The 26045-nt window shown below is 40.5% G+C and overlaps 1 protein-coding gene across 6 annotated transcripts in view; it reads right to left on the bottom strand.

Annotated features, from left to right (window-relative positions):
- The window catches only part of RBKS (ribokinase), a 107224-nt gene that overhangs the window by 42098 nt on the left and 39081 nt on the right, over positions 1 to 26045 (bottom strand). For 5 of the 6 annotated variants that reach the window (XM_003308943.7, XM_016948268.4, XM_016948270.4 and 2 more), the window contains 5 exons: positions 22635 to 22698; positions 21643 to 21705; positions 17772 to 17936; positions 7329 to 7420; positions 2203 to 2391 (listed from right to left, as the gene is read on the bottom strand). In XM_003308943.7, the coding sequence (XP_003308991.2) occupies positions 2203 to 2391; positions 7329 to 7420; positions 17772 to 17936; positions 21643 to 21705; positions 22635 to 22698 (573 nt within the window). Of the gene's footprint in view, positions 1 to 1552; positions 1584 to 2202; positions 2392 to 7328; positions 7421 to 17771; positions 17937 to 21642; positions 21706 to 22634; positions 22699 to 26045 lie in introns of all 6 variants that reach the window. The other variant, XM_016948269.4, reaches the window with a different exon arrangement.

The raw sequence follows: 26045 nt of genomic DNA, 5'->3' as shown, positions 1-26045 counted from the left end.
CACTTAATCATACTTTTTCCCCTTAGGTTCTAGATGACCTAGAAGGGAAAATTTGCTTTACTTAAACATTTTCCTCAGTTTCCTATGTACCAATTAATAGTTCATCTTCAAATTCTGCAAGAAAATGAAAAATCTCTAGATATATTAAAACACATTGGACATTCTACTGTTTTCTTGTCAGCATCCACTTCCCTATCCTCTGATAAGAGTGATTTGTATCTGAAACCAGGGACAGGGACATGACATGAGGCACAGCGTGGGCAGGGAGTGGACCCACCTGAGCTCATAGCCCACTATGAGGAAGGCAGAGCTGACAGGGAGGGAGCCAGTGAGCAAGTGACCTGACTTGCCTGGATGACACTGTTCAGCCTCTGCATTCTGCCATATCTTTACACTTTGCAATTATATGCACCAAATAAATCCTTTTTCCTGCATAAGCCTGAGTTGTGCTTCTGGTGCTTACAACCCAAAGGGGTAGTAACTAACATGGACACTGAGAATAGGGGCTAAGCCACTTCTGTGCATCCATGTAGGTCTTTGAGGAACCCTCATTTTACTTTTAGCAGGAGATGCATAGAGTCTTTTCACTTTAGTGAAAGTAGTGTTAGTCTAATGGCGGATCGATTTCAGAACTAAGGATCCCCTCGAATTCAGGTTCTTGTCCTTGACAAAACAGAAAATAAACTAATAGTTTCAGAAATGACTAAATATGAAGAGAATAGCAACACCAAGCACACTTTATCAAATACCTGGTAAAGCACATTTTGAAAGGCAACCAGGATGTTAATTTCATGTCACATAACCATTTCTTGCACTTGAATATTTTTCAAAGTATATTCACATCCAAAACTTCATCAGATCCCCTCAGCCTTCTTTTTTCATAATGACCCACATTTTAAAGTCGCTTCTAAGCATAAAAACAAACCAAAACATATTTTATGAATAATTATCTGTTTCTTCTAAATAAAAACCCTAAAATGTTTATTCTTCCTCAAGTCTAGTTTACTTACTTTTCTAGTCAGCTCTCCTGAATCTGTTTTTCTTTTCTTTTTTTTTTTTTTTGAGACGGACTCTCGCTCTGTTGCCAGGCTAGAGTGCAGTGGTGCAATCTTGGCTCACTGCAACCTCTGCCTCCCAGGTTCAAGTGATTTTCCTGCCTCAGCCTCCCAAGTAGCTGAGACTACAGGTGTGCACCACCATGCCCAGCTAAGTTTTGTATCTTTAGTAGAATGGGGTTTCACCATGTTGGCCGGGATGTTCTCGATCTCTTGACCTCATGATCCGCCCACCTCAGCCTCCCAAAGTGCTGGGATTACAAGTGTGAAGTGGCGCCTGGCAAGCTCTTCTGAATTCTAACAATAAACAAACAATTTGTGTTTCCCCAGCTTTAGGGGAACCATGAGTCTTTTTTCTAACTTGTTTCCTTTTCATTCCTACTCTGTAGCCATGGCTTGTTCACTTAGTACACTTGTCCTCAGCACAGTACCTTACATAAAAAATGTCTGTGTGGAGTCCATATGCCTAGTTTCGAATCTCCAGCTCTGTTACCTACCAGCAATGTGATCCTGTACAAATTTCTTCTTCTGTAAAATGGAAATAATACTTGTCTCACAGAATTGTTTAAAGATTAAATAAAAAAAAAAGATTAAATGAGATGTATGCAAAAGAGACACAGCAAGCATGCAGTAAATGTTAGCTGCTAGAATTTGTTGGTTAAAAGAATGATCTCTGCTAACCAGTGCTCCTTGCTGTTCATTTCACTGGAGAAGCTTGTAAGACACAGCTACTTGTTCACTGTCTAGAATCTAAGCCTGACAAGGGCAGAGACTTTGCCTTATTTATTGCTATATCCCCAGCAACTATCATATGACTGGGACATGATAGGTATTCCACAAATCCCTATTTGTTGATGAATGACTGGATAAATGAATGAATACAGGTAACACAGGTATAATTTTACTGCTATTCTGATTTTATGAATGAGGAAACTACGTCTCAGAGAGGTCAAGCTGCTTGCATAAAGTCCCACAGAGAGTTAGAGAGGGATTAAAATACAGTTCCCCTGCCTGGTTGTTCTTCTCTTTTACCATATCACTTACTAGGTCTTTGTTTCATTATCCAAAAATTCAGGTACAGCATCTAATTAGTTACTAAGTAACAATTTTCAAAGGCTAAACATGATTCTTAAATTTTAAAACTTACCGTGGTATCCACAGCCTTGACTTTCTCTGTGGGAATGTGCTTTGGCTCAGGTTCTGTCTGTGACAGCACCACACATCCTTCAGCCCCTAAGGTAATGATTACCACCTGGCAGCCCCTTTTCAAGAGCACTAATGCAGCCTCCCCAGCATCTGCAGCGCTGCCCACCGTGAGGCCAGTTAAAATCTCAGCCTAGAATACACAAAAGTCAACAGAAACAGTGGTGAAAATAAGTAACCTGAATCCACTTCCAGATGCGTTTTTCTAGAAAATGTCTCCCTTCTTTTTTATAACAACCAATGCAATGGGAACCTTGATAGATACTGGTACAGGAAAATAAATAAAGCAATAACAGTGATGACAAAAACCATCAATGAAAGACATTCTGGGGACAACTGGGGAAATTTGAATGTGGCTTGGATATTAGATGATAGCATGGAATTACTGACAATCTTCCTAGGTGTGATAATGGTATTGTGTTTCCTCTTAGGAGACGTATGCCGAAGTATTTGGGGTGAGGTATCACGTTGTCTGCAACTTATTCTCAACAACAAAATACTTTTTTTTCCACTTACTTTTCAACAAAAACAAAACTAAATACATACAGGGAAGAGGAAAAGCAAATACAGCAAAATGTTCGCAAATGTTTAGGTGAAATGTAGAGTGTTCATTCAGCTTTTCTGCACATATAATAATTTTAACAAAGAGTTGGGGCAACAAAGAGAAGTCTACCAAAAAAAAAAAAAAAAAAAGGAAGGTTGGAGGGGAGGCAGGAAAGGAGAAAGGAAAGGGCCACTGCCAAGAATTTTAGCATAAATTGCCCCTGTAAGTTTGGCACCTAAGGACATAATTCTTCCAAGCCTCTCTTGGGCCATAATGCCTCTTCTCAAATTTCCAGTTTTTGCTTTCCATGTTTGCAGACTACTTATTTCTTTTGTTTGTTTTTGCCAGAGAAGATGGAAGCAGATTAGGAGAGGTAATGACAGGTAGCAGAAAACGCAATGCCCTGGCATTCAGGAGGCCTCTCCTACTCATTCAGTCTGTGACCCTCCCCACACCAATTACAATCTGTAAAATCAGGGGGCTTTCAACAAGATCCGTATTTTTCTCCCAATTTCTCTTTCAATATACTAATTTTTCATTCCTTTCTAATGTTTATTTTTCTACTGAGTGATTTAAAAACATTTCCATGACTTTTTAGGTTTTCAAGACTTCTAATTGGTTGTTTTTCATATTCACATGTTGTTGCTTTGATTCTGTTTTTCTTTCACAAAATTTTTTCTTCTTTCATAATGAATGTTAATCTTAATTATACTATTTAAAGTATTTTTTGCATTGTTTATTTATTTAGAGATAGTATCTTGCTCTATTACTCCAGCTGGAGTGCTGTGGCATGATCATAGCTCACTACAGCCTCAAACTCTTAAGCTCAAGCAATCCTTTTGCCTCAGCCTCCCAAATACTGGGACTCCAGGCATGCACCACCACACACAGCTAATCTTTTATTTTTGTAGAGACAGGATGAAGTCTCATTATGTTCCGCAGGCTGGTCTCAAACTCCTGGGTTCATGTGATTCAACTGCTTTGGCCTCCCAAAGCACTGGGATTACAGGTATGAGCCACCACGCCTGGCTGAATTTTATTATATGAATTTCATCTTGGACAAATTCATCTGTAGGTTGTTGATTGTGCTGGGTGAATTTTGTAGCATTATGTTTTTCATTTGCAGGCTCACTTTACTTACTGTGAGTTGGAAAGCTGTCACACATCAGTTCCCACCTGGTTGATCCCTGCTTTTCAGTGTTTTTTTTTTTTTTTTTTTTTTTTTGAGACAAGAGTCTTGCTCTGTCACCCAGGCTGAAGTGCAGTGGGGAGATCTCGGCTCACTGCAACCTGTGCCTCCCAGGTTCACACGATTCTCCTGCTTCAGCCTCCTGAGTAGCTGGGACTACAGGTGCATGCCACCACACCTGGCTAATTTTTGTATTTTTAGTAGAGATGGGTTTTCACCATGTTGACCAGGATGGTCTCGATCTCCTGACCTCGTGATCCACCTGCCTTGGCCTCCCAAAGTGCTGGGATTACAGGCATGAGCCACCACGCCCAGCCCTCAGTGGTTTTACAGTAGCTTCCCCCAGGTACACAAGAGTCTCTAAACCAAAACCAGGTATTATATTGGCAATAGGGAGTTCTTGCTTTGCTGTTTCTGGGGCTACTGCCAGTCCAGTCACTAAGTCAGTGGTTGGCTTGGTTTACTTCTTGGTCAGAGGCTGTGTCTCTGTCCTGCTAACTCCTCAGTTTGGGGGCCTTAAATATGCTTCAGGCAGCAGGGGTAGCAGGTTCCTCCCCTTTCACTATTAGCAGGGGAGCCACAGCCTAGCATGTATGGTTTCCATCTGTGGGCTCGGCTCCAGTCCCCTATAAATGGCACACTTTTAGTATCCATGACCCACAGCGGGTGAACTTCCTACCACTTCCGCCTGTTTCTGGGGCTAGTGTACAGCCAGCATATCAAGGGCTGAATGCTCTGTGAGGCTGTTCCATTTCTGATCTGTGGAGTTATTTATCTTGTTTTAGAGCTTGTAAGTATCTTTTCATTGTGTCCATTAGTATTTATATATCAGTGGTTTGTGTTTGGAGCAGAGTATCATAAGCATGAATTTACATTATTGCTGTGATTAGAGTTCATCTATAAGAACATTAAGCTTTTTTTTTTTTTTGAGACAGAGTCTCCCTGTAGCCCAGGCTGGAGTGCAGCCGCCTGATCTTGGCTCACTGCAACCTCCACCTCCCAGGTCCTGGTTCAAGCAATTCTCCTGCCTCAGCCTCCTGAGTAGCTGGGCTTACAGGCACGTGCCACCATGCCCAGCTAATTTTTGTATTTTTAGTAGAGACGGGGTTTCACCATGTTTGCCAGGTTGGTCTTGAACTCCTGACCTCATGATCTGCCCACCTTGGCCTCCCAAAGTGCTGGGATTACAGGCGTTAGCCACCGTGCCTGGCTCCAGAACATTAAGCTTTTAATGTTTTTCCTTCTTCCATTAAGTTTCTGAGACCAGTTTCCTTAAAGACCAGAGTTCTTTCATTTATTTATTTCATAAGCATTTACTAAGTGCCAGCTATGTGCAGGTACAGTGTAGCAGATGTTATTTTCCAAAGATAACTGTATTAACCTATATCATATCACACATCCTGGTTTTACACTGTGCCAATGACAATCTTCTAGTAAGGGGTGGGGTACTAGGGTGGACCTTCCTGCTTAAATCAATAGAATGAGTCAGAAGTGATGCCGTGTTACTTCCGAAGCTAACTCATAAAAGCCAACATGGCTTCTGTGTCTCCTTCTCTCGGGAAGCTGGATCTTGAAACCCAGCTACCATATTATGAGGAAGCCCAAGTCACATGTAGAGGCCATGTTTACATGTTCTGGCCAACAACCTCATTATGCCCCCAGCTGAAAGCCAGCATCAACTGTCAAGCATGTGAATGAAGAAAACTTCCAGCTCTCAGCCTTTGCGTCTTCCAACTGAAGCCCCGGGCATCGCGTGGGAGAGTCAAACCATGCTATCCCCTGTGTGAATTCCTGACATGCAAAAACTGAGAGTGACAATAAATAATTATTGCTGTTGTAAGCCAGTACATTTTGGAGGTATTTTATTATGCAGCAATAGGTAACTATATACACAGGGATAGCCATCAGGGATACAACAGTGAATAAGACAGATGTCTCTGACCTCATGGAACTTGTAATTTAATGGAGAAGACAGAAGAATTGAATAAGTAATTTGAGCTGTGATGAACATCTGAGGAATAAATAGAGTGCTCTTCAAGCATCTAGCAGGAAAATTTAGGCCAGTTTGGCAGTTGAGGGTACTCTAACCTCTTATTGTGAAATGATTGCTATTTCCCACAATTCCTTCTTCCTAGCATGGTGGTTGCTCAAAAATATTGCATAACCTATTGTGGTTTGTTAAAATTAGTTTCTTTGTAGCAGTCTTCTTTCTTGTTTCCTCTATGTTTTGAGAGATGAAATTATCAAGAAAGCAGGTCAAGAAATCCTAAAAGCCTTCATATAGCCTTTAAACCAAATGGAAAATTAGGCTCGGTACAGTGGCTCACACTTGTAATCCCAGTACTTTGGGAGGCTTGATTTAGCCCAGGAGTTCGAGATTAGCCTAGGCAACATGGCGAAATCCCGTCTCTACACAAAATAAAAAAATTAGCCAAGCATGGTGGTCCCAGCTACTTGGGAGGTTGAGGCGGGAGGATTGCTTAAACCTGGGAGGTAGAGGCTGCAGTGAGCCATGATGACACCACTGCATTCCAACCTGGGTGAAACAGTGAGTTTCCTGTCTCAAAAACAAAAAGTAGAAATTTAACTAATATGGTTCATTAATTTCTTTCTCTCCATGTTGCATTTACTAATGTGTATACCTGCATCCCATTGATGGGCGAGAGCTCTGTTCTAATGCTGTCTGGCTTATAAAAAGGGAGAAATATTGAAATTTTCTTCCCAACAATATGGGAATGTAAGGGTGGTACAATATCCTTTCTTATTGTACCAGTTGATAGATAGTCTGTTCAGATGATACATCATGACACAGGGTCTTCACTACAGAATGTAGCAGATCTTCCAGGAGCTGTATACTAATTAGGGTTGGCAGACAAAATACAGGAAGCTCAGTTAAATTTGAATTTAAGATAAGTGACAGGTAATTTTACAGTATAAATTTGTTAGGTATATTATTTATTATCTATCTGAAATTCAAATTTAACTGGGCATCCTGCATTTTTACTTGCTAAACCTGGCAACTTTAATATAGTCCTCAGAACATGAAATAATTAGAAAAGAAAACAAAACACCAACAGTGTGAGGGCAAGGAAGGGACTAAAATTAACTGAGGTTTGATAAGCGCCAGAATATGGAAGTGACTCAGATAATCCTTTTTTTCCCCCCTAGGATTTACTAATTTCCTTTTCTCCACACCCCACTAAACTGAAAAAATCTGTTTTCACCATGCCTGAGAATTCACGTCATCAAATTGATGTGGTTAGTTCTGCCCCTTTGCTTTATCCACTTGTACAAACTTTTGGTTTCTCATAGAATGAGCAAAGCAATTCACCCTTACCTCACTTTCATTGCAGCAGAACACATCTGAGAGGGTGTAGAACCGGGGATCCAGGTCAGCAATGGCAGGGGCTGGATTGAACAAGGTTTTCACTACAAAGGAATGGAAAAGGGGGTTATTATTAGTTTTCATTTTTAACATGGTGCATTTACAGACATTCAGTAGGGAAAATCCCCGAGTTCGTTTTTGTCTTCATCTGGTTAAATATCCACTTAGTTACGGATGTAGAGAAAAGTCTGAAATCTCAATCTTCACGACAGCTGGGTACCAATTCCCTATTTCCATTTTCTTTACTTTGTACTTTACAACATTTCAGCTTCCAGGGAAAAGAGCAATATTACAGTCAACGTGATTATAGAGTTAAGGCAAAGGCAACGGGAACATTAGAGAAAAGTAAAAATGCTGTGGCATGAAAGGGCATGTGTGAATGTGAACAGGCTGGTGGACATTTTTGTGGGTTACTTTAAGTGCTTGGTTTCAAGGCTAGTTCATAAACCCATTTTCCAGGGAAGAAAAAGAGATGATAGAAAATAAACAATGAAAGGTTCAGAATTTTCCCAGTGGGAACAGTAAGCAGGAAGCTCATGGGCATATGCATATTTTGTACACCTATGTATGCCTCCCAAATATATCACAATTACTCCTGCAAACATATGCACTTACACAAAAGCTTACATTCTTGGCTTCTGTGAGCAATCTGGGAATATTAAAAAAAAGATTGAGAAAGGAGGAGGAATTGAATCAGAGGCTGGTGCTAGCTCAGACGGAGAGGCTACAAGAGAAGGATAGATGGGAATAGCAGACACAGGGAAATGAGAATATCATGGCCATTTTTCAGAGGGAGGAAAGTGAGGCTCAGAAAGATGAGGTCCTATGTCTCAGGTCATACATTGGGACACAATTAAGATGGACCCCTACTCAGGGTCCTCTGGCTTTAAGTTCAGGGTTTGGTCCACTCTAGAAAAAGGGGCCTCTCTAGGCCAGGACTCTGTCCACACCAACACATACCTCAATGCCAATTCACAATATTTTAAAACACCCTTTGGTTTGGGACTTCAAAATAAATGTAGATACATATATTTCAAGTCTTTAGAAATTACATTCATAGGAAGCTCCTTCTTTGTCAAAGCACTTATTCACTTGAGTACTAGATTGGTTAGTCTTCTTTTTCTCAACCCAGGTCCACTGACTTGCGTGTTAAGTAGTCTCATTTGACTATAGACCCATAGTGTAAAAATCTCTAGCTGCAGTTCTCAGAGACTTCAATAACAGTGGTTTGCAAACTTGGTTGCATATCAGCATCACTAGGAAAGCTTATTAAAATGCATAATTTCTAGGACCGACCTCAAACCCACTGAATCAGAATCTCTGGGGGTAAGATCAGGGAATCTGCATATTCACAAGTTCTCCAGGAGGCTCTCACATAGCCAGCTTGGCACTAATGCATTCCACATTCTTGGGGAGATGCTAATCAGCACGTGGCTAATGGAAACTGTCTACTGCTTCAGCCTGGTGAGGACATCTAGTCTACTTCTGCACCTTCCTTGGTCTTACCTAGCATTTTGATTCAGTCAGTGGGTCTTGTCCAGTATAGGCTAACACTATTCCCACATTTTTGTTATTTCAGAATCCAGAATGTCCACCCACAGAAATTCTATGGTATATTTTTGGCTGCTCAGATTTTTGTATAGAGTTATTGTGCAGCTTAAATTAGAAAATGGATGTAAAAGCCCAGTGTAAAATCTAACCTGCTGTACAAATGTAAAGGATTATTACTGTTATTATATTGTCCTTTACAGATAGCCCAACACCCCCGCCTGTCTACCCATCTCTTCTGCTTTCTGCTGGAGTTTGTAGCCTGGCAACAGTCTCTCTCATTGGTTCTCTCACTTCTGAGAGGTCTTAGAGATGTCAATTACACATAAAGGCTCTCATTGTCCAGTATTCTAACACACTCACTTAAACTTTTTAGGTTTTCAGAACAATATACTGTTCCCAGTTTTCCTCAAGCATTAAATGGAAACAACTGCTCACCTAGTGTAATCCACAAATCTACATTCATCAGCATTTGAGCACAGATTAGAGCAAGCTACAAGTGTGGAACAACATGGTAGAGCCATTCTTAAAAGATCAATTTTTTCCCTCAAAAGATGCATGATCCTGTAATTCCTTTTCTAAACCCATCCTACAGAAATCTATAAGCATGCAAAGATGATATACAATGTTGTTTGTACAGCTCTGTTTGCAATAGAAAACAGAAAAAGAAGCCTACACATTTATTAAAGGGGATTGGTTTAAAAAATTATGACATAGGCTGGGCGTGGTGGCTCATGCCTGTAATCCCAGCAATTTGGGAAGCTGAGGCGGGTGGATCAACTGAGGTCAGGAGTTTGAGACCAGCCTGACCAACATGGTGAAACTCTGTCTTCACTAAAAGTACAAAAATTAGCCGGGCATGGTGGTGCGTGCCTGTAATCCCAGCTACTCCAGAGGCTGGGGCAGGAGAATCGCTTGAACGCGGGAGGTGGAGGCTACAGTGAGCTGAGATCGCGTCATTGCACTCCAGCCTGGGCAACAAGAGCGAAACTCTGTCTCAAAAAAAAAAAAAGAAAAAAAAGAATTATGACACGTCTGATGTAGATCACTACAGCTGTTAAAAAGAGTAAAGTAGATCTCCGTTTATCAAAGAAAGATTTCTATAATTTATTTATAAGTGAACAAGGAAGTTTTGTACTACCCACCCACCCCACCTCCCCTTTTTTGAGATGGCTCTGTCACCCAGGCTGGAGTATAGTGGCGCAATCTTGGCTCACTGCAACCTCCACCTCCCAGACTCAAGTGATCCTCCCATCTCAGCCTCCCAAGTAGCTGGGACTAATGGGCCCATCACCATGCTTGGGCAATTTTTTTTTTTTTTTTTTTTTTTTGGTAGAGATGAGGTTTTGCCATGTTGCCTAGGCTGTTCTTGAATTCCTGGGCTCAAGCGATCCTCACACCTTGGCCTCCCAAAATGCTAAGATTACAGGTGTGAGCCACCATGCCCGGCCTACCTCCCCTTTTTAATAAGAACAAATAACAAGCACATATAACTATATGTGTATTTACATTTATACACTTACATAGAAGGAAAAAATGTCGGAGAGGTTTCTCACCAAACTAATGAGCCATTAGTTATAAAAAGCTGATGGGACTAAATTTGACTACAGGTTAAGTGCTGTATGAGGTAAAGACATTACTCTTAAAACACATAGTATCTGGCCGGGCACAGTGGCTCATGCCTGTAATCCTAGCACTTTGGGAGGCTGAAGGGGGTAGATCAAAAAGTCAAGAGATCGAGGCCATCCTGGCCAACATGGTGAAACCCCGTCGCTACTAAAACTACAAAAATTAGCCAGGCGTGGTGGTACGCGCTTGTAGTCCCAGCTACTTGGGAGGCTGAGGCAGGACAATCGCTTGAACCTGGGAGGCGGAGGGTGCGGTGAGCCGAGATCATGCCACTGCACTCCAGCCTGGTGACAGAGTGAGATTCTGTCTCAAAAAATACTACTACTAATAATAGTATCTTACATCAAAAAACAGGTATACTATAAACGAAATGATATAACATCTGGGTTTTGCTTCAACATAATTCAAGGTGGCAGTGCGGGGTAGGGAGCCATGAGGCAGGATACAGATAAAACAAGATTGGCCATGTGCAACAAAAACAAGCAATGGGGAAAAGACTCCCTATTCAATAAATGATGCTGGAATACCTGGCTAGCCATATGCAGAAGAATGAAACTAGACCCTTATCTTTCACCATATACAAAAATTAACTCAAGATGGATTAAATATTTTAAATGTAAGACCTCAAACTATAAAAATCCTAGAATAAAGCTTAGAAAATACCATTTTTGACACTGGCATTGGCAAAGAATTTTTGGCTAAGTCCCCCAAAGCAACTGTAACAAAAACAAAAATTGACAAGTGGGACTTAATTAAACTAAATAGCTTCTGCATAGCAAAAGAAATGGTCAATAGAGTAAACAGAAAACCTACAGAATGGGAGAAAATATTTGCAAACTATGCATCTGACAAAGGTCTAATATGCAGAATCTATAAGGAACTTACATAAATCGACAAGCAAAAAACAACTCTTAAAAAATGGGCAAAGGACATGAACAGACATTTCTCAAAAAAAGATACACGAGTGGGCCAACAAACATATGAAAAACTACTCATCGTTTCACTCATCATCAGAGAAATGCAAATCAAACTATAATGAGATACCATCTCACACCAGTCAAAACAGCTATTATTAAAAAGTCAAGCGCCAGCCGAGGTGGCTCACACCTGTAATCCCAGCATTTTGGGAGGCCGAGGCGGGCAGATCACGAGGATCGGGAGATTGAGATCATCCTGGCTAACACGGTGAAACCCTGTCTCTACTAAAAATACAAAAATATTAGCCGGGCATGGTGGCAGGTGCCTGTAGTCCCAGCTACTCGGGAGGCTGAGGCAGGAGAATGGCGTGAATCTGGGAGGTGGAGCTTGCAGTGGGCCGAGATCATGCCACTGCACTCCAGCCTGGGCGATAGAGTGAGACTCCGTCTCAAAAAACAAAACAAAACAAAACAAAAAACAAAAAGTCAAAACACAACAGATGCTGGTGAGGCTGCAGAGAGAAGGAAACACTTATACACTGTTGGCAGGAATGTAACTTAGTTCAGTCATGTAGAAAGCAGTTTGGAGATTGATTCTCAAACAACTTAAAATAGACCTACCATTTGACCCAGCAATCCTATGCCTGGTACACATCCAAAGGAAAACAGATCATTATACCTAAAGGAAACATGTACTTGTGTGTTCATCACCATGCTAGTCACAATAGCAAAGACATGGAATCAACCTAGGTGCCCATCAATGGTGGACTGGATAAAGAAAATGTGGTACATATATACCACGAAATACTATGTAGCCGTAAAAAAGAATGAAATTATGTCCTTGGCAGCAACATAGATGGAGCTGGAGCCCATAATCCTAATCAAATTAAAATAAGAACAGAAAACCAAATACCACATGTATTCACTTATAAGTGGGAGCTAAATATTGAGTACACATGGACAGAAAGATGGGAACAACAGACACTACAGAGTACTGGAGCAGGGAGGGGCACAGGTTGAAAAGCTACCTATTGGGTACCGTGCTCCCTACCTGGGCGCAATACTCCCATGTAACAAATCTGCATATGAAGTCCTGGTGCGGTGGCTCATGCCTGTAATCCCAGTACTTTGGGAGGTTGAGGCAGGTGGATCACCTGAGGTAAGAAGTTCAAGACCAGCCTGGCCAACATGGTGAAGCCCCATCTCTATTAAAAATACAGAATTAGCTGGGTGTGGTGGTGCCTGCCTGTAATCCCAGCTACTTGGGAGGCTGAGGCATAAGAATCACTTGAATCTGGGAGGTGGAGGCTGCAGTGAGCTGAGATCATGCCACTGCACTCCAGCCTGGGCGGGCACAGTGAGACTCTATCTCAAACAAACAAAAACAAAACAAAAACAAGTCTGCACATGTACCCCCCTGTGTCTAAAATAAAAGATGGAATTTAAAAGTAGAAAAAAAGACTGGCCACATGTTGGTAACTGTTGAAGCTAAATGATAGTATATATAGGTTTACCATACTATTCTCTGTATGTCTATATATATTTGAAATTTTCCACAATAAAAACAAATTTTAAGGAAAAAATTACATTAAAATTTAAGTATCAATTGCTAGAATAAGGAATTCCATAATTTTACTGTAAATACTGTATAAAAATCAACCTTATTTGCCTGTACTTTACTGAGGGACAGCATTCTTCAATAGTAACTGGATACATAGGCTTAGAGTCTGACTGGTAACTAAATTTAGGGGAAAAGTGTAAATGCCATAAAGAAAGCATTCTTCTCAGCTTGTGCTACCACAAATGAGCATACTCCACCATGATGAAAGAAACATAAATTAGTAGATGCAGTTAATCAAAGAAGAATGCAAATCTGTAATAGACAAGGTGGAAGCCATGATGTCATCCTGGGACCAGGCAGAGTTAGAGAACACAGAATGTACCATGGAGTAACTTGGAGTTGCAGAGGTGACTGGCAGCACCCAACAGTAATTATTATTAATTACAGTGTCAGATGAACTAAACTCCTAGTTATCTTAACTGCATGTTAATGGATAGCACAATAATGTCAATAAGGAACTGGTGAGGCCTGGAGGAGCAGTTGTATAGGCTAAAAGGCAGGAAAATGAGGCAGAAACTCTTTATGGTGTTGTCACGGAGGGCAGGGGCTGGACAGTTAGGAAGGCCCTAATTATTAGCTGAGAGAAACCGGGGAAGAAAATCACCCTGAGTGAAGACACTGTGAGCATGTTGGGACACTCAAAATACTGGCTTTGCTGTCCATTACTCTAGAGGCTCTTTTCTGTGACTTGAGCAGCAAAAACACTCAAAGCTTGGGCTATGTGCTGGACAATGTCATTGTGAAAGTCTGGATGGCCAGATAAGAAGTTTTGTTTGCCAAAGGCAAAAGGACTGAAGTGGCATTAAAAGATACTTTGTATCATACTGATAATTTAACTTTGGCAATTTTACAATCTCAATTATTTATAATTGTTTATGTACTGTTCCATTTGCTTGGAAATGGATATAAAGACCAGAACCAACATGCATAATTTCATCACAAGCAGCTGCAGCACTGGCTCTTCAGTGGGCCTACCTCATAGCTTCGTGGCCTGGTGGGGATGGGGGTGGCTATACAGGGCTACCGATTTTTGGTGTTGTAGCTACTATGTCTTTAAAAATCAATGCTTTCATTTTGATAGAGACAGAGAGTTTTGAGACAGTATATTCAAAGATGTAGGGATCTTTTCCTCTGGATTTTCATAACTGATATATTAGCATAATCTAGTTATGCAATGTGCTTAATTCAAAATTCACTACCTGTAAGCAGTAAAGATAATGGAACTGTGATAAGAAAACCCATAGATGATGATGACGATGAAGACTTTATCATCCTTCTTGAAGACGGAATAATGCTGTTCAGCACATAGGCAGCTTCCTGGGGCAGTGGGTAGGGTGCTCAGTGCTCAAGAGATCATTAAGCCCACTCTGCTCTGGGATCAGTCCAAAGTGACATGAAAGAACTGTGAGAGCTGTCAGCCCAATTCTGGTTTCACAGAAGAAGAAAATGACGTCCAGAGTGAGGAACTGACTTACTTGACTGAGATCCCCCATTTGCTGACTGATTATGAATTTAAAGCCATATTTCACAATTCCCAAACCAATGGTCTCCTTTCATTATACCACTCTTCTTCTTTTTTTTTTTTTTTTGAGATGGAGTCTCGCTCTGTCACCCAGGCTGGAGTGGAGTGGCGCGATCTCGGCTCACTGCAAGTTCCGCCTCCTGGGTTCACACCATTCTCCTGCCTCAGCCTCCTGAGTAGCTGGGACTACAGGCACCCACCACCATGCCTGGCTAATTTTTTTGTATTTTGAGTAGAGATGGGGTTTCACCGTGTTAGCCAGGATGGTCTCGATCTCTTGACCTCATGATCCACCCACCTCGGCCTCCCAAAGTGCTGGGATACCACTCTTCTTGCATATGAGAATGATGATGCATCACACATACACACACACACACACACACACACACACCCCTCCTCATGGCTGGGATACCACTCTTCTTGCATATGAGAATGATGATGCATCACACACACACACACACACACACACACACACACACACACACACACCCCCTCCTCATGGAATAGAATCTAAGCTGCATCTGGCCGGTATCTGCCAAATAGGGACCAGCTGACTTGGCCAGAGAAAGCCACCGGACTGGAGGAGTCATGGACAGATGAGTGTGTGTGCTTGTGTGCATGTGTGTTCGTGTGTGTGTGTGTAAGTTCTATTGGGGTTACAGTGCTGAAAACACTGTAGAGCCTCTTCTCTGTTTCTTGAGCAGCAAAAACACATAAAGCTTAGGCCATGTGCTGGACAGTGTTAAAATTTATGGACTTGACTTTTCTAGTGATGCTCTTCATAAAGGCTCAGTTTGTTGGAATCAATGGGTTGTGGCACTTTAAAGTGTGGTTTAAACTAGGAGACAGAACTTGGGTCTTAGAGTCTGAAATCATGGTTTCTTCAACTTAAAGTGCGACACTGTTTGAACAAATGACTTAACCTCTCAGTCTCAGTCTTCTCACCTTTAATCTGAGAGAACAATGCCTGCCATATCTTTGTCATAACGTTTTTCTGAGGGTAAAATGTGTACGAAGTACTTTATAAGATGTAAAGTACATATAAATGCATGGTATTACTATTTCTGCTATTATTATATAAGGAAGTTCACGCAGAATTAATACCAAGGCATGCTGGCTCTTAATAAAAGTGTGAAGTAGGCCAAGTGGTCTGTGGCCCACTGTCACCTACCCCCCTTCCTGCTGTCCTGGGTCCTCCAGCTCCCAACTGGAAGAGCTACATGGAAGGTGATGGAGGAAGCCTTTCTGGACCCCACCCAATGACAGCCCCAGGGTAGGCTGCCTGCCCATCCGGATTACTCTATTCTCACCTGTGAAAGGTTAGCTCCTCAACTGTGGCTGCTGTATCTTTCTCTCCTTCACAAGCAGGGTAGGTAACAGGCAACTAGACTAGGACAGAGGAAACAGTGATCTCTGAGCAGCAAGGGATAGTAGGAAAAAAAGAGAAGTTACACGAGAATGTGCTTTGATCTATACAAAGAAAGACAAGAGCAGGAGCAGGGTGGCACCCTGTATTCACATCACTCTGCTGAGATGGGCACGGTGCAGAGAATGCGTAACCATAAGCATTAGACTTTACTGTGACACTCCGAGAAAATGGAACCAAATGGGTTTTGGCTTAGAATTCTTTCTGACAGCTTCATGTCCATTAAAAATACACTAAATGTCAGGGAAAATTTACCACAGCATGTTGTTTTGCCAAGAGGAAAATTTGTTAAATCAGGACGAACATTTTAAAATTCTCCACAAAATCATTTCAGTGACTTATTTTCCATTTATTTCTATGTAGAACACTATACACTTTGGGAGAAATCACTTATATAAACACACACACACACACACACACATTGTTCTTTTTCTTTTTTCTTTTTAGTTTTGTGTCTTGAGAAATAGTCAGTGTGGTTCTCTATTTTATTCTTTAAAAAAATCACAGAACTATTGCCACAATATCAAGAAGTCATCATGTTAGAGTGGCTACTATTTATTTTGATTTTTTTCACCAAATGATGCTTGATCAGGATATTATCCTAACTTTAAAGAGAGAAGTGGATTGAAGAGAAAAAAATTGGGATTTACCACCATGTACTACACCATGCTTGGCATCCTATTTTATTTTATTCCATCCTTAGAACAATTCTGCAGATGGAGTATTTCTATATGCATTTTACTGAAAAGGCTCAGACAAATCAGGTAATTCTGCTAGGACCACGAAGCTGACAAGGGACAGAAATGGGATTCTAATTCAGAAGATGCTTTCCCCACTAGTCAGTGGTGAAAAAGAAGCAAACAAATAAATCATCTGGATTTTTAAAAAGTCTGTTATTTGCTGGAGGTGAGAAAAGAGGAGTGAGTGGGAGAAAAGATGAATCAAGATTAGCTACAGGTTGATAACTGGAAGCTGGGTGATGGATTTCACTGTACAATTCTGCTGCTTTTGTAGGTTTGAAAATTTCCAAAATCAAAAACAAAAGAGGCAATGTCAATGGACATTGATAACATAGAAAATATTACATATAAATAATCTTTTGTTGTTTATTGAAAGATGATAAAGTTTTACAAAAAGGAGAAAAAACCTAATCTTCAATTCCTAGAGATGTTTGTCAAAAAGTAACTGGGCTGCCCCAGTTACTTTTGTATGTATGCATGTATTTGTATGTATGACATGCAGCTTAACCTCTGCTTCTCAGAGTAGAAAACATTTCACCACCTAGAGTGTACCTTGGACAAGGGGCTGATTCAGGAATTCTTTTTTTTTTTTTTTTTTTGAGACGGAGTCTCTCACTCTTGTCACCCAGGCTAGAGTGCAGCAGAGCGATCTCGGCTCACTGCAACCTCCACCTCTAGGGTTCAAGCAATTCTCCTGCCTCAGCCTCCTGAGTAGCTGGAATTACAGGAATTCTAATTCTACTTGTACCATTTCTGCCAACTACATTGAAGATTTATATTGCGGGATCTCGGAAATGCTACTCATGTTTTTTTTTACCCTGTTTGCAAGGTTTTCTAACATTATCAAGAACCACAAGACTGTGAATCTCACAGATGGAAGAAAGAATATTTTACAACAGAAAGAGTATTGCTTTGCTTAACTTAAAAGGTTAACTTTAATTAAGACGGCGATAAAAGCTTTTATAGAAAGAATGACAAATATGTATAATTACCTCCACTCCTGCGGGCCATTGTTAGGGCTTCCAAAGAAGTTGCTGGAGTTATTTCGAGCTGGCAGACCATGACTTTGGCTCTGCTAATGACATTGGCTGCTGCCCTCAGATCCTCCGTATTCAAAAGTAAATTTGCTCCAGCCACTATGACAATGATATTCTGGCCTATAAAGAAATTCCACCTATTATATTAAAACTAAACAAAGCCAAGCAAATGATATTCTGCAGTGTTATGAATACAATTGCCCTTGTAAAGTCATTATACAAAATGTGTTGTTAAGTATTAATTTTAGCATTTCTAGGTTATTCAGCTTGAATTTTGAGTTCCAAATGTATCTTTTATAATATCCCTGTAAGATGCACATTATTCTGATCACTTTAAGCAAAATCTTAAAAAGATTTTCCCAATATTCTTATATATAAAGAATATTAGTTGCGAAATGACAAATAACATACTTTAAACATTTCTTTTATAGAAAATAGCTAGTATATGTATGCGGTAAAGGTTCTGAATCCTAAATGACAGATGCCATACAGATGAATATAAATAGGAATAAACTTGTATGACACTGTAGTATGCAAGCAGTTCATGTGTGTACCCTATGGTATTCTAAAAAGTGATTCTGTCAATCAAAACACATTTTAAATATCTAACAGATAGAAAATTGTATCAGATATAGAGGAGAGAGGGATACCTGGCTTATACTATAATGGATCAAACAGAAACAGAACTAAGGAATCTGATATATTCTTATTACTTGGACCTGCTGTCTATAATCCCACCTGAATGAGGCAGGGGTGGTGTTGCATTTCATCTGTAAGGTGAACCCTTAAGAGCTGTGCTGTCCAACATGGTAGTCATGAGCACGAGCCACACATGGCCATTGAACATTTGAAATGTGGCTAGTCCTGGCTGGGCAGAGTGGCTCATACCTATAATTTCTAGCACTTTGGGAGGCCGAGGTGGGCAGATCACTTGAGGTCAGGAGTTCAAGACCAGCCTGGTCAAATGGTGAAAACCCATCTCTACTAAAATTACAAAAATTAGCTGGGCGTGGTGGTATGTGCCTGCAGTCGCAGCTACTCAGGAGCCTGACGCGTGAGAATCGCTTAAACCTGGGAGGCGGAGGTAGCAGTGACCTGAGATTGTGTCATTGCATTCCAGCCTGGGCAAGAGTGAGTGAGACTCTGTCTCAGAAAAAAAAAAAAAAAAAAAAAGAAATGTGGCTAGTCCACTGAGGTGTGCTTCAAGTAAAATACAAGCGGATTTCAAAGACAGTACAAAGGAAATAAGGTAAAATATCCATTTATTCTTACCATTTTAAAAATTAAAAAAATTAAGATAAATTTTGGGGTCTCACTCTGTTGCCCAGGCTGGAGTGCAGTCGTGCGATCTTGGCTCACTGCAGCCTCCACCTCCCGGGTTCAATCAACTCTCCCACCTAAGCCTCCCAAGTAGCTGGTATTGCAGGGGTGTGCCGCCACGCCTGGCTAATTTTTTTTTGCATTTTTAGTAGAGATGGGGTTTCACTATGTTGGCCAGGCTAGTCTCGAACTCCTGACCTCATGTGATCCACCCGCCTTGGCCTCCCAAAGTGCGGGGATTACAGGCGTGGGCTACTGTACCCAGCCAAGATAAATTTTTGATTACACACTGTAATGATAATATTTTGGACATATTGGGTTAAATATATGGCCTAAGTTAAATTTACCTGTTCCTTTTTACTTTTTAAAATGTGGCTACTAGACAATTTAAAATTCCACGAGGCTTGCATTTTATTTTTATTGGACAACACTGATCTGGAGGAATGAGTTGTAGCAGGCATTTTCTGTGCTCCGGGCTGCTCGTGCTGATCTTGTACAGACATGACCTAAAATCACCTCTCAACACAGAACAAATTCTGTCCTATCATCTTACCACAGATGTGTTTGTTGGCCACGAGGAAGACTTAATAAAGTGGGGATGGTTCAGCATAAACCTAACCTCAGTCCTGGAAAAATTCAAAGTTCCCACTTGCTGAAAGACAGCACCTCTCCTTCCTTTTCTTCAGTGACCTCATTTTCTCTGTTGGAGTCAGCTGCTGCTTCCATGTTGCTGTCTCCCAGATCCAAATTTTTGGCCTGGCCTTAGCTGCTAAGCAGCAAGCCCAAGACTATAGCTGTCTGATGGATAATGCCATATGGCTAGCTTATTCATGCCTCAAATTTAACTAGTCAAAACTAAACTCATTACTTTATCTTGCAAACTCACTCCTTCATTTAAAGGAGCTGATTGTCCCATCTCTGTGTATTTGTCCTAATTCTTCTATTACCACCTATACTCTTGAGGGCATTACCGTACACTGTAAACCAGGCAAGGTCTACCAAATAGGCACTTGACACACATTATGACATTATATCTTTGCATGGAAAATGCAGATTTTGTTCACAGATAAGAAAGAGAACTTGAGGATAGTCCTAGAACAACACAACAACAACAACAACAACAACAACAAAAGAGGTTTAAGACAAGGAATGAGCTGCTGTTGGCAGGAATAGTTACTTAAAATGTAGCTTAAATTTCTGTGAGAAATGATGCTGCAAAGCTGCATTATAAATAAAAGACACATTGTGACAAATCCTCATTTAACACAAGCACGCTGTCCACAACACATGAGGTTCTGTCCTAGGTGCCCCAGGAAATGCTTGGTCCTTCTGAATATTGATTCTGATTTAAAAAAACATATGTAGGCGTTTTTATAATTAAAACAGTTGGCAGAAATTATGAAAACTTGACTTGAAGGTTGTTACCATTTTTTTTTTTTTTTTGAGACAGAGTCTTGCTCCGTCGTCGCCCAGGCTGGAGTGTAGTCACCCAATCTTGGCTCACTGCAACCTCCGCCTTGTGAGTTCAAGCGATTCTCCTGCCTCAGCCTCCTGAGTAGCTGAGATTACAGGCATGTGCCACCAGGCCTGGCTAATTGTTTTTGCATTTTCAGTAGAGATGGGGTTTTACTATGTTGGTCAGGCTGGTCTTGAACTCCTGACCTCAAACGATCCACCTGCCTTGGCCTCCCAAAATGCTGAGATTATAGGCATGAGCCACTACGCTCAGCCTCTGTTTTAATTCATTCATTCATTCATTCATTCACTCATTCATTTATTTATTTAGAGTCAGAGTCTCACTCTGTCATGCAGGCTGAAGTGCAGTGGTGGGACTGGTGGCTCACTGCAGCTTTGAATTCCTGGCCTCAAGTGATCCTCCCACTTTAGCCTCTGAAAGCATTGGCATTACAGGTGTGAGCCACTGTGCCAGGCCCAATTACTATTTTAAAAGATAAATGTATCAGCTATGGCAAAGCCTTGTGGCAGACTTAGTTGTATATATAGACTTTTGAGATTTGATTGCTGTTGAAAGACAAAATTGAACACTAACGATAAGTTGGATGTAGTTAGTTGCTGCCATTTGCTCAGAACATATTCTATAAATATGACTCATCAAACTTTTCTTTGCACCTATTTACATTTACTTACCTAGTATAACTGAAATGACAGATGAATGCTTGACTGCTTTTAGAGACAAATGTCAATTATAAGTTCACATGAAGGGTAATGGGGACATTACAGCATATACATATTATTTTGAGGCAACTTCATATATATTGGATAGACAATTTTGAAAATTGTCCAAAAATTGATCTGAACGATCCATGTGAGAAGTATAAATAAAGGGAAACACATTTATATTTGGATTGGAAAAACTATGTTTTAGGCCTTGGAGTGGTGGGTATAGTAAGAGGTCCATAGGATTATGGTAAAAATTGATGCTTCTGATCTAACTCTGGAAATACACTGTCTTATGAAAAGACACTCCAATATGCAAAACACTTACCTTCATTATTGACAATTATAGAAGCAGTTCCTGTAGCAGCATCTTTAGTCTGATATGTAAATTCTGAAAGAAAAAAGAAAATTACAATCACGTGTATACAGACTGGCATGGATAATTTATTTTAACAATTTCAATACAACACTAATCCTTGGAAAACCTTTTTAACCTTTAACCATCTGGAATGATTAAAAAAAATAAGTAATTAGTGCTAATTTATACCCATCATCTATACAACAAGAAAAATAGACAGCTTTACATGTAGTTGCACCTTTTCTCTGCATTAGTAACAACCCACCAAACTGCTCCTACTTTTGATTCCCCCCAATTATTCATAATTGTATACATATGCATTTATCTAGACCAACACACTTATGTTCTTCATTGAAAGGAATGTCAGAGTTGAGATAAAAAGTAAAGGTCAAATCTATAAAATGAACTTGTTTGATTATTTTCATTCTCATAAGCTTGTTATTTCACCAAGAACCAAGGTCTGGCATATAAACAGAAATGTTGACCAGGCAGCCTTTGGTAGCAGCAAAGAGCCCTGAACTGGAATCAGAAGATCTTCATTCTAGTCCTGGCTCTAGCTCCAACCAACTGTGTGCTATTGCAGAAATCACAGAACATCTCTGACCTTCGGTTTTCTCTTCTGTGAAATAATGGTTTCAGCCTCTATGGCTTCTAATGATTGTTGCCAGCTATAACATTCTTAAAACATCTTTTGTGAATGCAGCACCTTTTTCTCCTTGTCATTTGTCACATGTTCATGAGATGAAGGTTTGTAACCTCCTATCATTTTATTACCATCTGGAGGAATGTACATGGAAGAATCAACCCAAGGACATTTAAGCAAGAATGGACAAAGCTGTGCATAAAAATTCTCTGGCCACCAGGGGAAGGTCTAATAATTCTCCTCTAGATTCAATTTTTCTCATAACAAAATCACAGAAAAAAGCTATAAACACTAACTTTAAAAAAGATGGGAATTTTACCTGTAGAAATATCATTCTGTTTTAAGTTTTCTATATAATCATTGCCAAAAGAATCTTTGCCAACCTGTACCAAAGAAATAATGAATATTAGATCTTTTAGAGTTAGTAAAATGCTACAATGTAGTTTTTAGAATACTTAGCATTTTAAAAGGGCATATCTGCACAGTACTTTATAAACATTAACTAATTAATCTTCTTAATATAAGATGCTAGACTTGATTGCAGCCCAAAGAATTGTTATATAATGTTTCACTTATATCCTACTTAAAATGTGAAGTATTTAATGAACGTCACTCATTAAGTCATTCTCATTTTGAGCTGTTCATGTGATAATTCCCACTGAGATAGAGTTATCTACCATCATCAATCCTCAATATTTATGAAGAATCTCAGCTGTTTGTACTTCACTGTAAATATGGGTATCTTTGTCATGACTTGCCTGATGTTCCAGAATCTTTTTATCTTCTCCCTTGACACTGACACGTGGAGGCAAAGAGAAGGAAATTTTAAAGGTCCTAGCTAACTTGGGTAACTTGGTATAATGGAATTGTGTTTTTGCATCCTAGCATCTATTCTGTTAAAGGTATTTCAGTTTTTCCTTTGGGCACCTATTTCTGTCCCATTCTACAGACAACAAGAGTAGGTTGGCCAAGGGACCCAGGCCTGATTAAAAAGCGTGTTCCTTGTAGTCCCAGCTACTCGGGAGGCTGAAGCAGGAGAATTGCTTGAACCCGGAGGCAGAGGTTGCAGTGAGCCGAGGTCACACCACTGGACTATAGCCTGGGTGACAGAGTGAGACTCTGTCTCAGAAAAAAAAAAAAAAAAAAAAAAAAAAAAAAGTGTGTTCCACCATCCTGGTCACAGTGATGGGTTCATGAATGAGCATGTGACCTAAACTAGTCCAATAAGACTCAGTCCTGGGACTTTTACTGAAACTACCAGGGAAGACAAGTTTTCTTCCCAGTAAGATTGCTGGCTATAAGAGAATGTAAGCCTGCAGCCACTGGCGCTCACCATGTGGAGACAGCTAGAAAGAAAAGAGAGAAACATAACAGAAAGCAGGAGGGTGACAGACACAAACAGACACAGACTCCTAATAGCCTAATGGAACCCTAAGTCATCTGAAGCCAGCTCTACCACTGGGCTTTTCAGTTACATGAGGCAATACATTCTTTTTAAAAATTTTATTTATTTTTATTTTTTTTTGCTTAAGCTATTTTGAATTGGGTGTCTATTGTCTGTTATTAACAAAGTCCTGACTAGCTTCAGGCTGGGTGCGGTGGCTCATGCCTGTAATCCCAACACTTTGGGAGGTCAAGGCGGATGGATCACCTGAGGTCAGGAGTTCGAGGCCAGCCTGGTCAACATGGTAAAACCCCATCTCTACTAAAAATACAAAAATCAGCCGGGTGTGGTGGCGCACGCCTGTAGTCCCAGTTACTTGAGAGGCTGAGGTAGAACTGCTTAAACCCAGGAGGCGGAGGTTGCAGTAAGCTGAGATTGTGCCACTGCACTCCAGCCTGGGCGACAGAGCAAGACTCTGTCTCAAAAAAAAAAAAAAAAAAGAAAAAAAAGAAAAGAAAAAGCTAGTTAGCCTAGTGCCTAGTGTAACCCTGAACCACTGAACCATAATTTAAGTAGCTGTGTTTGTGCCTGGATCCTGTGACCACATTCTTGCTTTGTGGTCCACTTTGGTAACTGGATCTCCCCTGTTTTTGTCAGCATGAGTGTGTATCCTAATCATCTGGTTAGCCCTCTAGCTCTTTCAGAACAGGCACTCTTCTCTGCCTGGCCAGCCATTTGCAGGGGCCAGGTCTTTAGGTCTGTGGCTCAAAACCAGAAAACTATGATTGCAAGGCCTTTGATACCAATGCTGGCATCTTATCGACATCTCCCTACTGTCCGTTTCTGGCCTCTGTGGTGCTGCAATCACTGTGCTAGTCAGGACACCCTTGTTATCTTCTCCCATACCTCTCTAACGCTAACCATTTGTCTGACTGCTACCTTGGCTGGACCTTGGCTGGACCTTGGCTTAAACTCTACAGTTGAATCTACAGCAGAGGTTGTAAATTGGTGGGCTGAAAGTTGAATCTGACTGCTAGATATGTTTTGTTTGCCCTACTACTGTTTTCTAAAAACTAGACTTTATTTTAAAAACCGTTTTAGGTTCTCAGCCTAAGAGAGTAGAAAGTACAGAGTTCCCATATACTCTCTGTCTCCTCCGGCAACTAGTATCCCCCACTATTAACATCCTGCAACTAAGTGGTACTTTGTTACAACTGATAAACCTACATGACATATCATTATCACTCAAACTCCATAGTTTACATTAGGGTTCACCCTTGGTGTCGGATATTCTATAGGGTTTAACAAATGTAAAATGTCATATACCCACCATTATAGTACTATACACAATAGTTTCACTACCCTAAAAATCCTCTATGCTCTGTATATTCATCCTTCTCTCCCCACTAGCCTCTGGCAACCACTAATCTTTTGTCTCCATAGTTTTGCCTTTTCCAGAATATCATACAGTTGTAATTACACAGTATGCAGCCTTTTCAGATTGACTTCTTTTACTTAGTAATATGCAACTAAAGTTCCTCTGTGTCTTTTTGTGCCTTGATAGCTAATTTCTTTTTAGGGCTGAATGATATTCCATTGTCTCGATGTACCAGAGTTTATTTATCCATTTATCTACTAAAGGATGTCTTCCAAGTTTGGGAAATTATGAATAAAGCTGCTATAAATATCTGTGTGCAGGTTTGGTGTAAATGCCCTGCTATTTTTATCAGTTCTCAATACTTAAGTATTAGAAGACTTAACAAAAACAGACAGATGTCCAGGGGGTTCTGAAAATTCAGAGGTTCTGGTAACACTGGGTCCACATTCCTGCAAGGCAAACCACCTGGAACTGAGAGGTGAGTGCCTTAAAGTGCTCATAGACTCTTGGCTTCACCTAGCCTACTGCAATTTCTGTTACCTGCTTGGCTCCTGTAGGCCTTTAGTCTTGCTACCTCTGAACTATACTTCTGAACTGAACTTCTATTTTTCTGTCCTGCAGGTGAGCATTACTTCAATGGACTATGTCTCAATCCAGGTTTCAGTCACTCCTGGTGTGTTCTATTCTTCCACAGAAAATTGTTCCTTTCTGGATATATCAATAGAAAGAAACCTGTCTGTTTCCTTACCATCATTTCTGAGAACTTAGAAGTCCTTTGCCCTCTCTCCTCCACTAAATCAAACCTCACCTGTTTTTCAAGTATCAGCTTAAGGTCTACCTTCCCTACTCTGGCCCTTGTTAATCCTCTCATCTCCACATCTCCTATGACATTCCTAATCAAGCCCATAGTTCAATACCATCTTATATTATTGGCGATTTCATATTTGTTAGTCTAGTCTTCTTAAAAG

The sequence above is a fragment of the Pan troglodytes genome, chromosome 12 (genome assembly GCF_028858775.2).
Source record: "Pan troglodytes isolate AG18354 chromosome 12, NHGRI_mPanTro3-v2.0_pri, whole genome shotgun sequence".
NCBI lineage: Eukaryota > Metazoa > Chordata > Mammalia > Primates > Hominidae > Pan > Pan troglodytes.
This window is presented reverse-complemented; position numbering and strand designations above follow the sequence as displayed.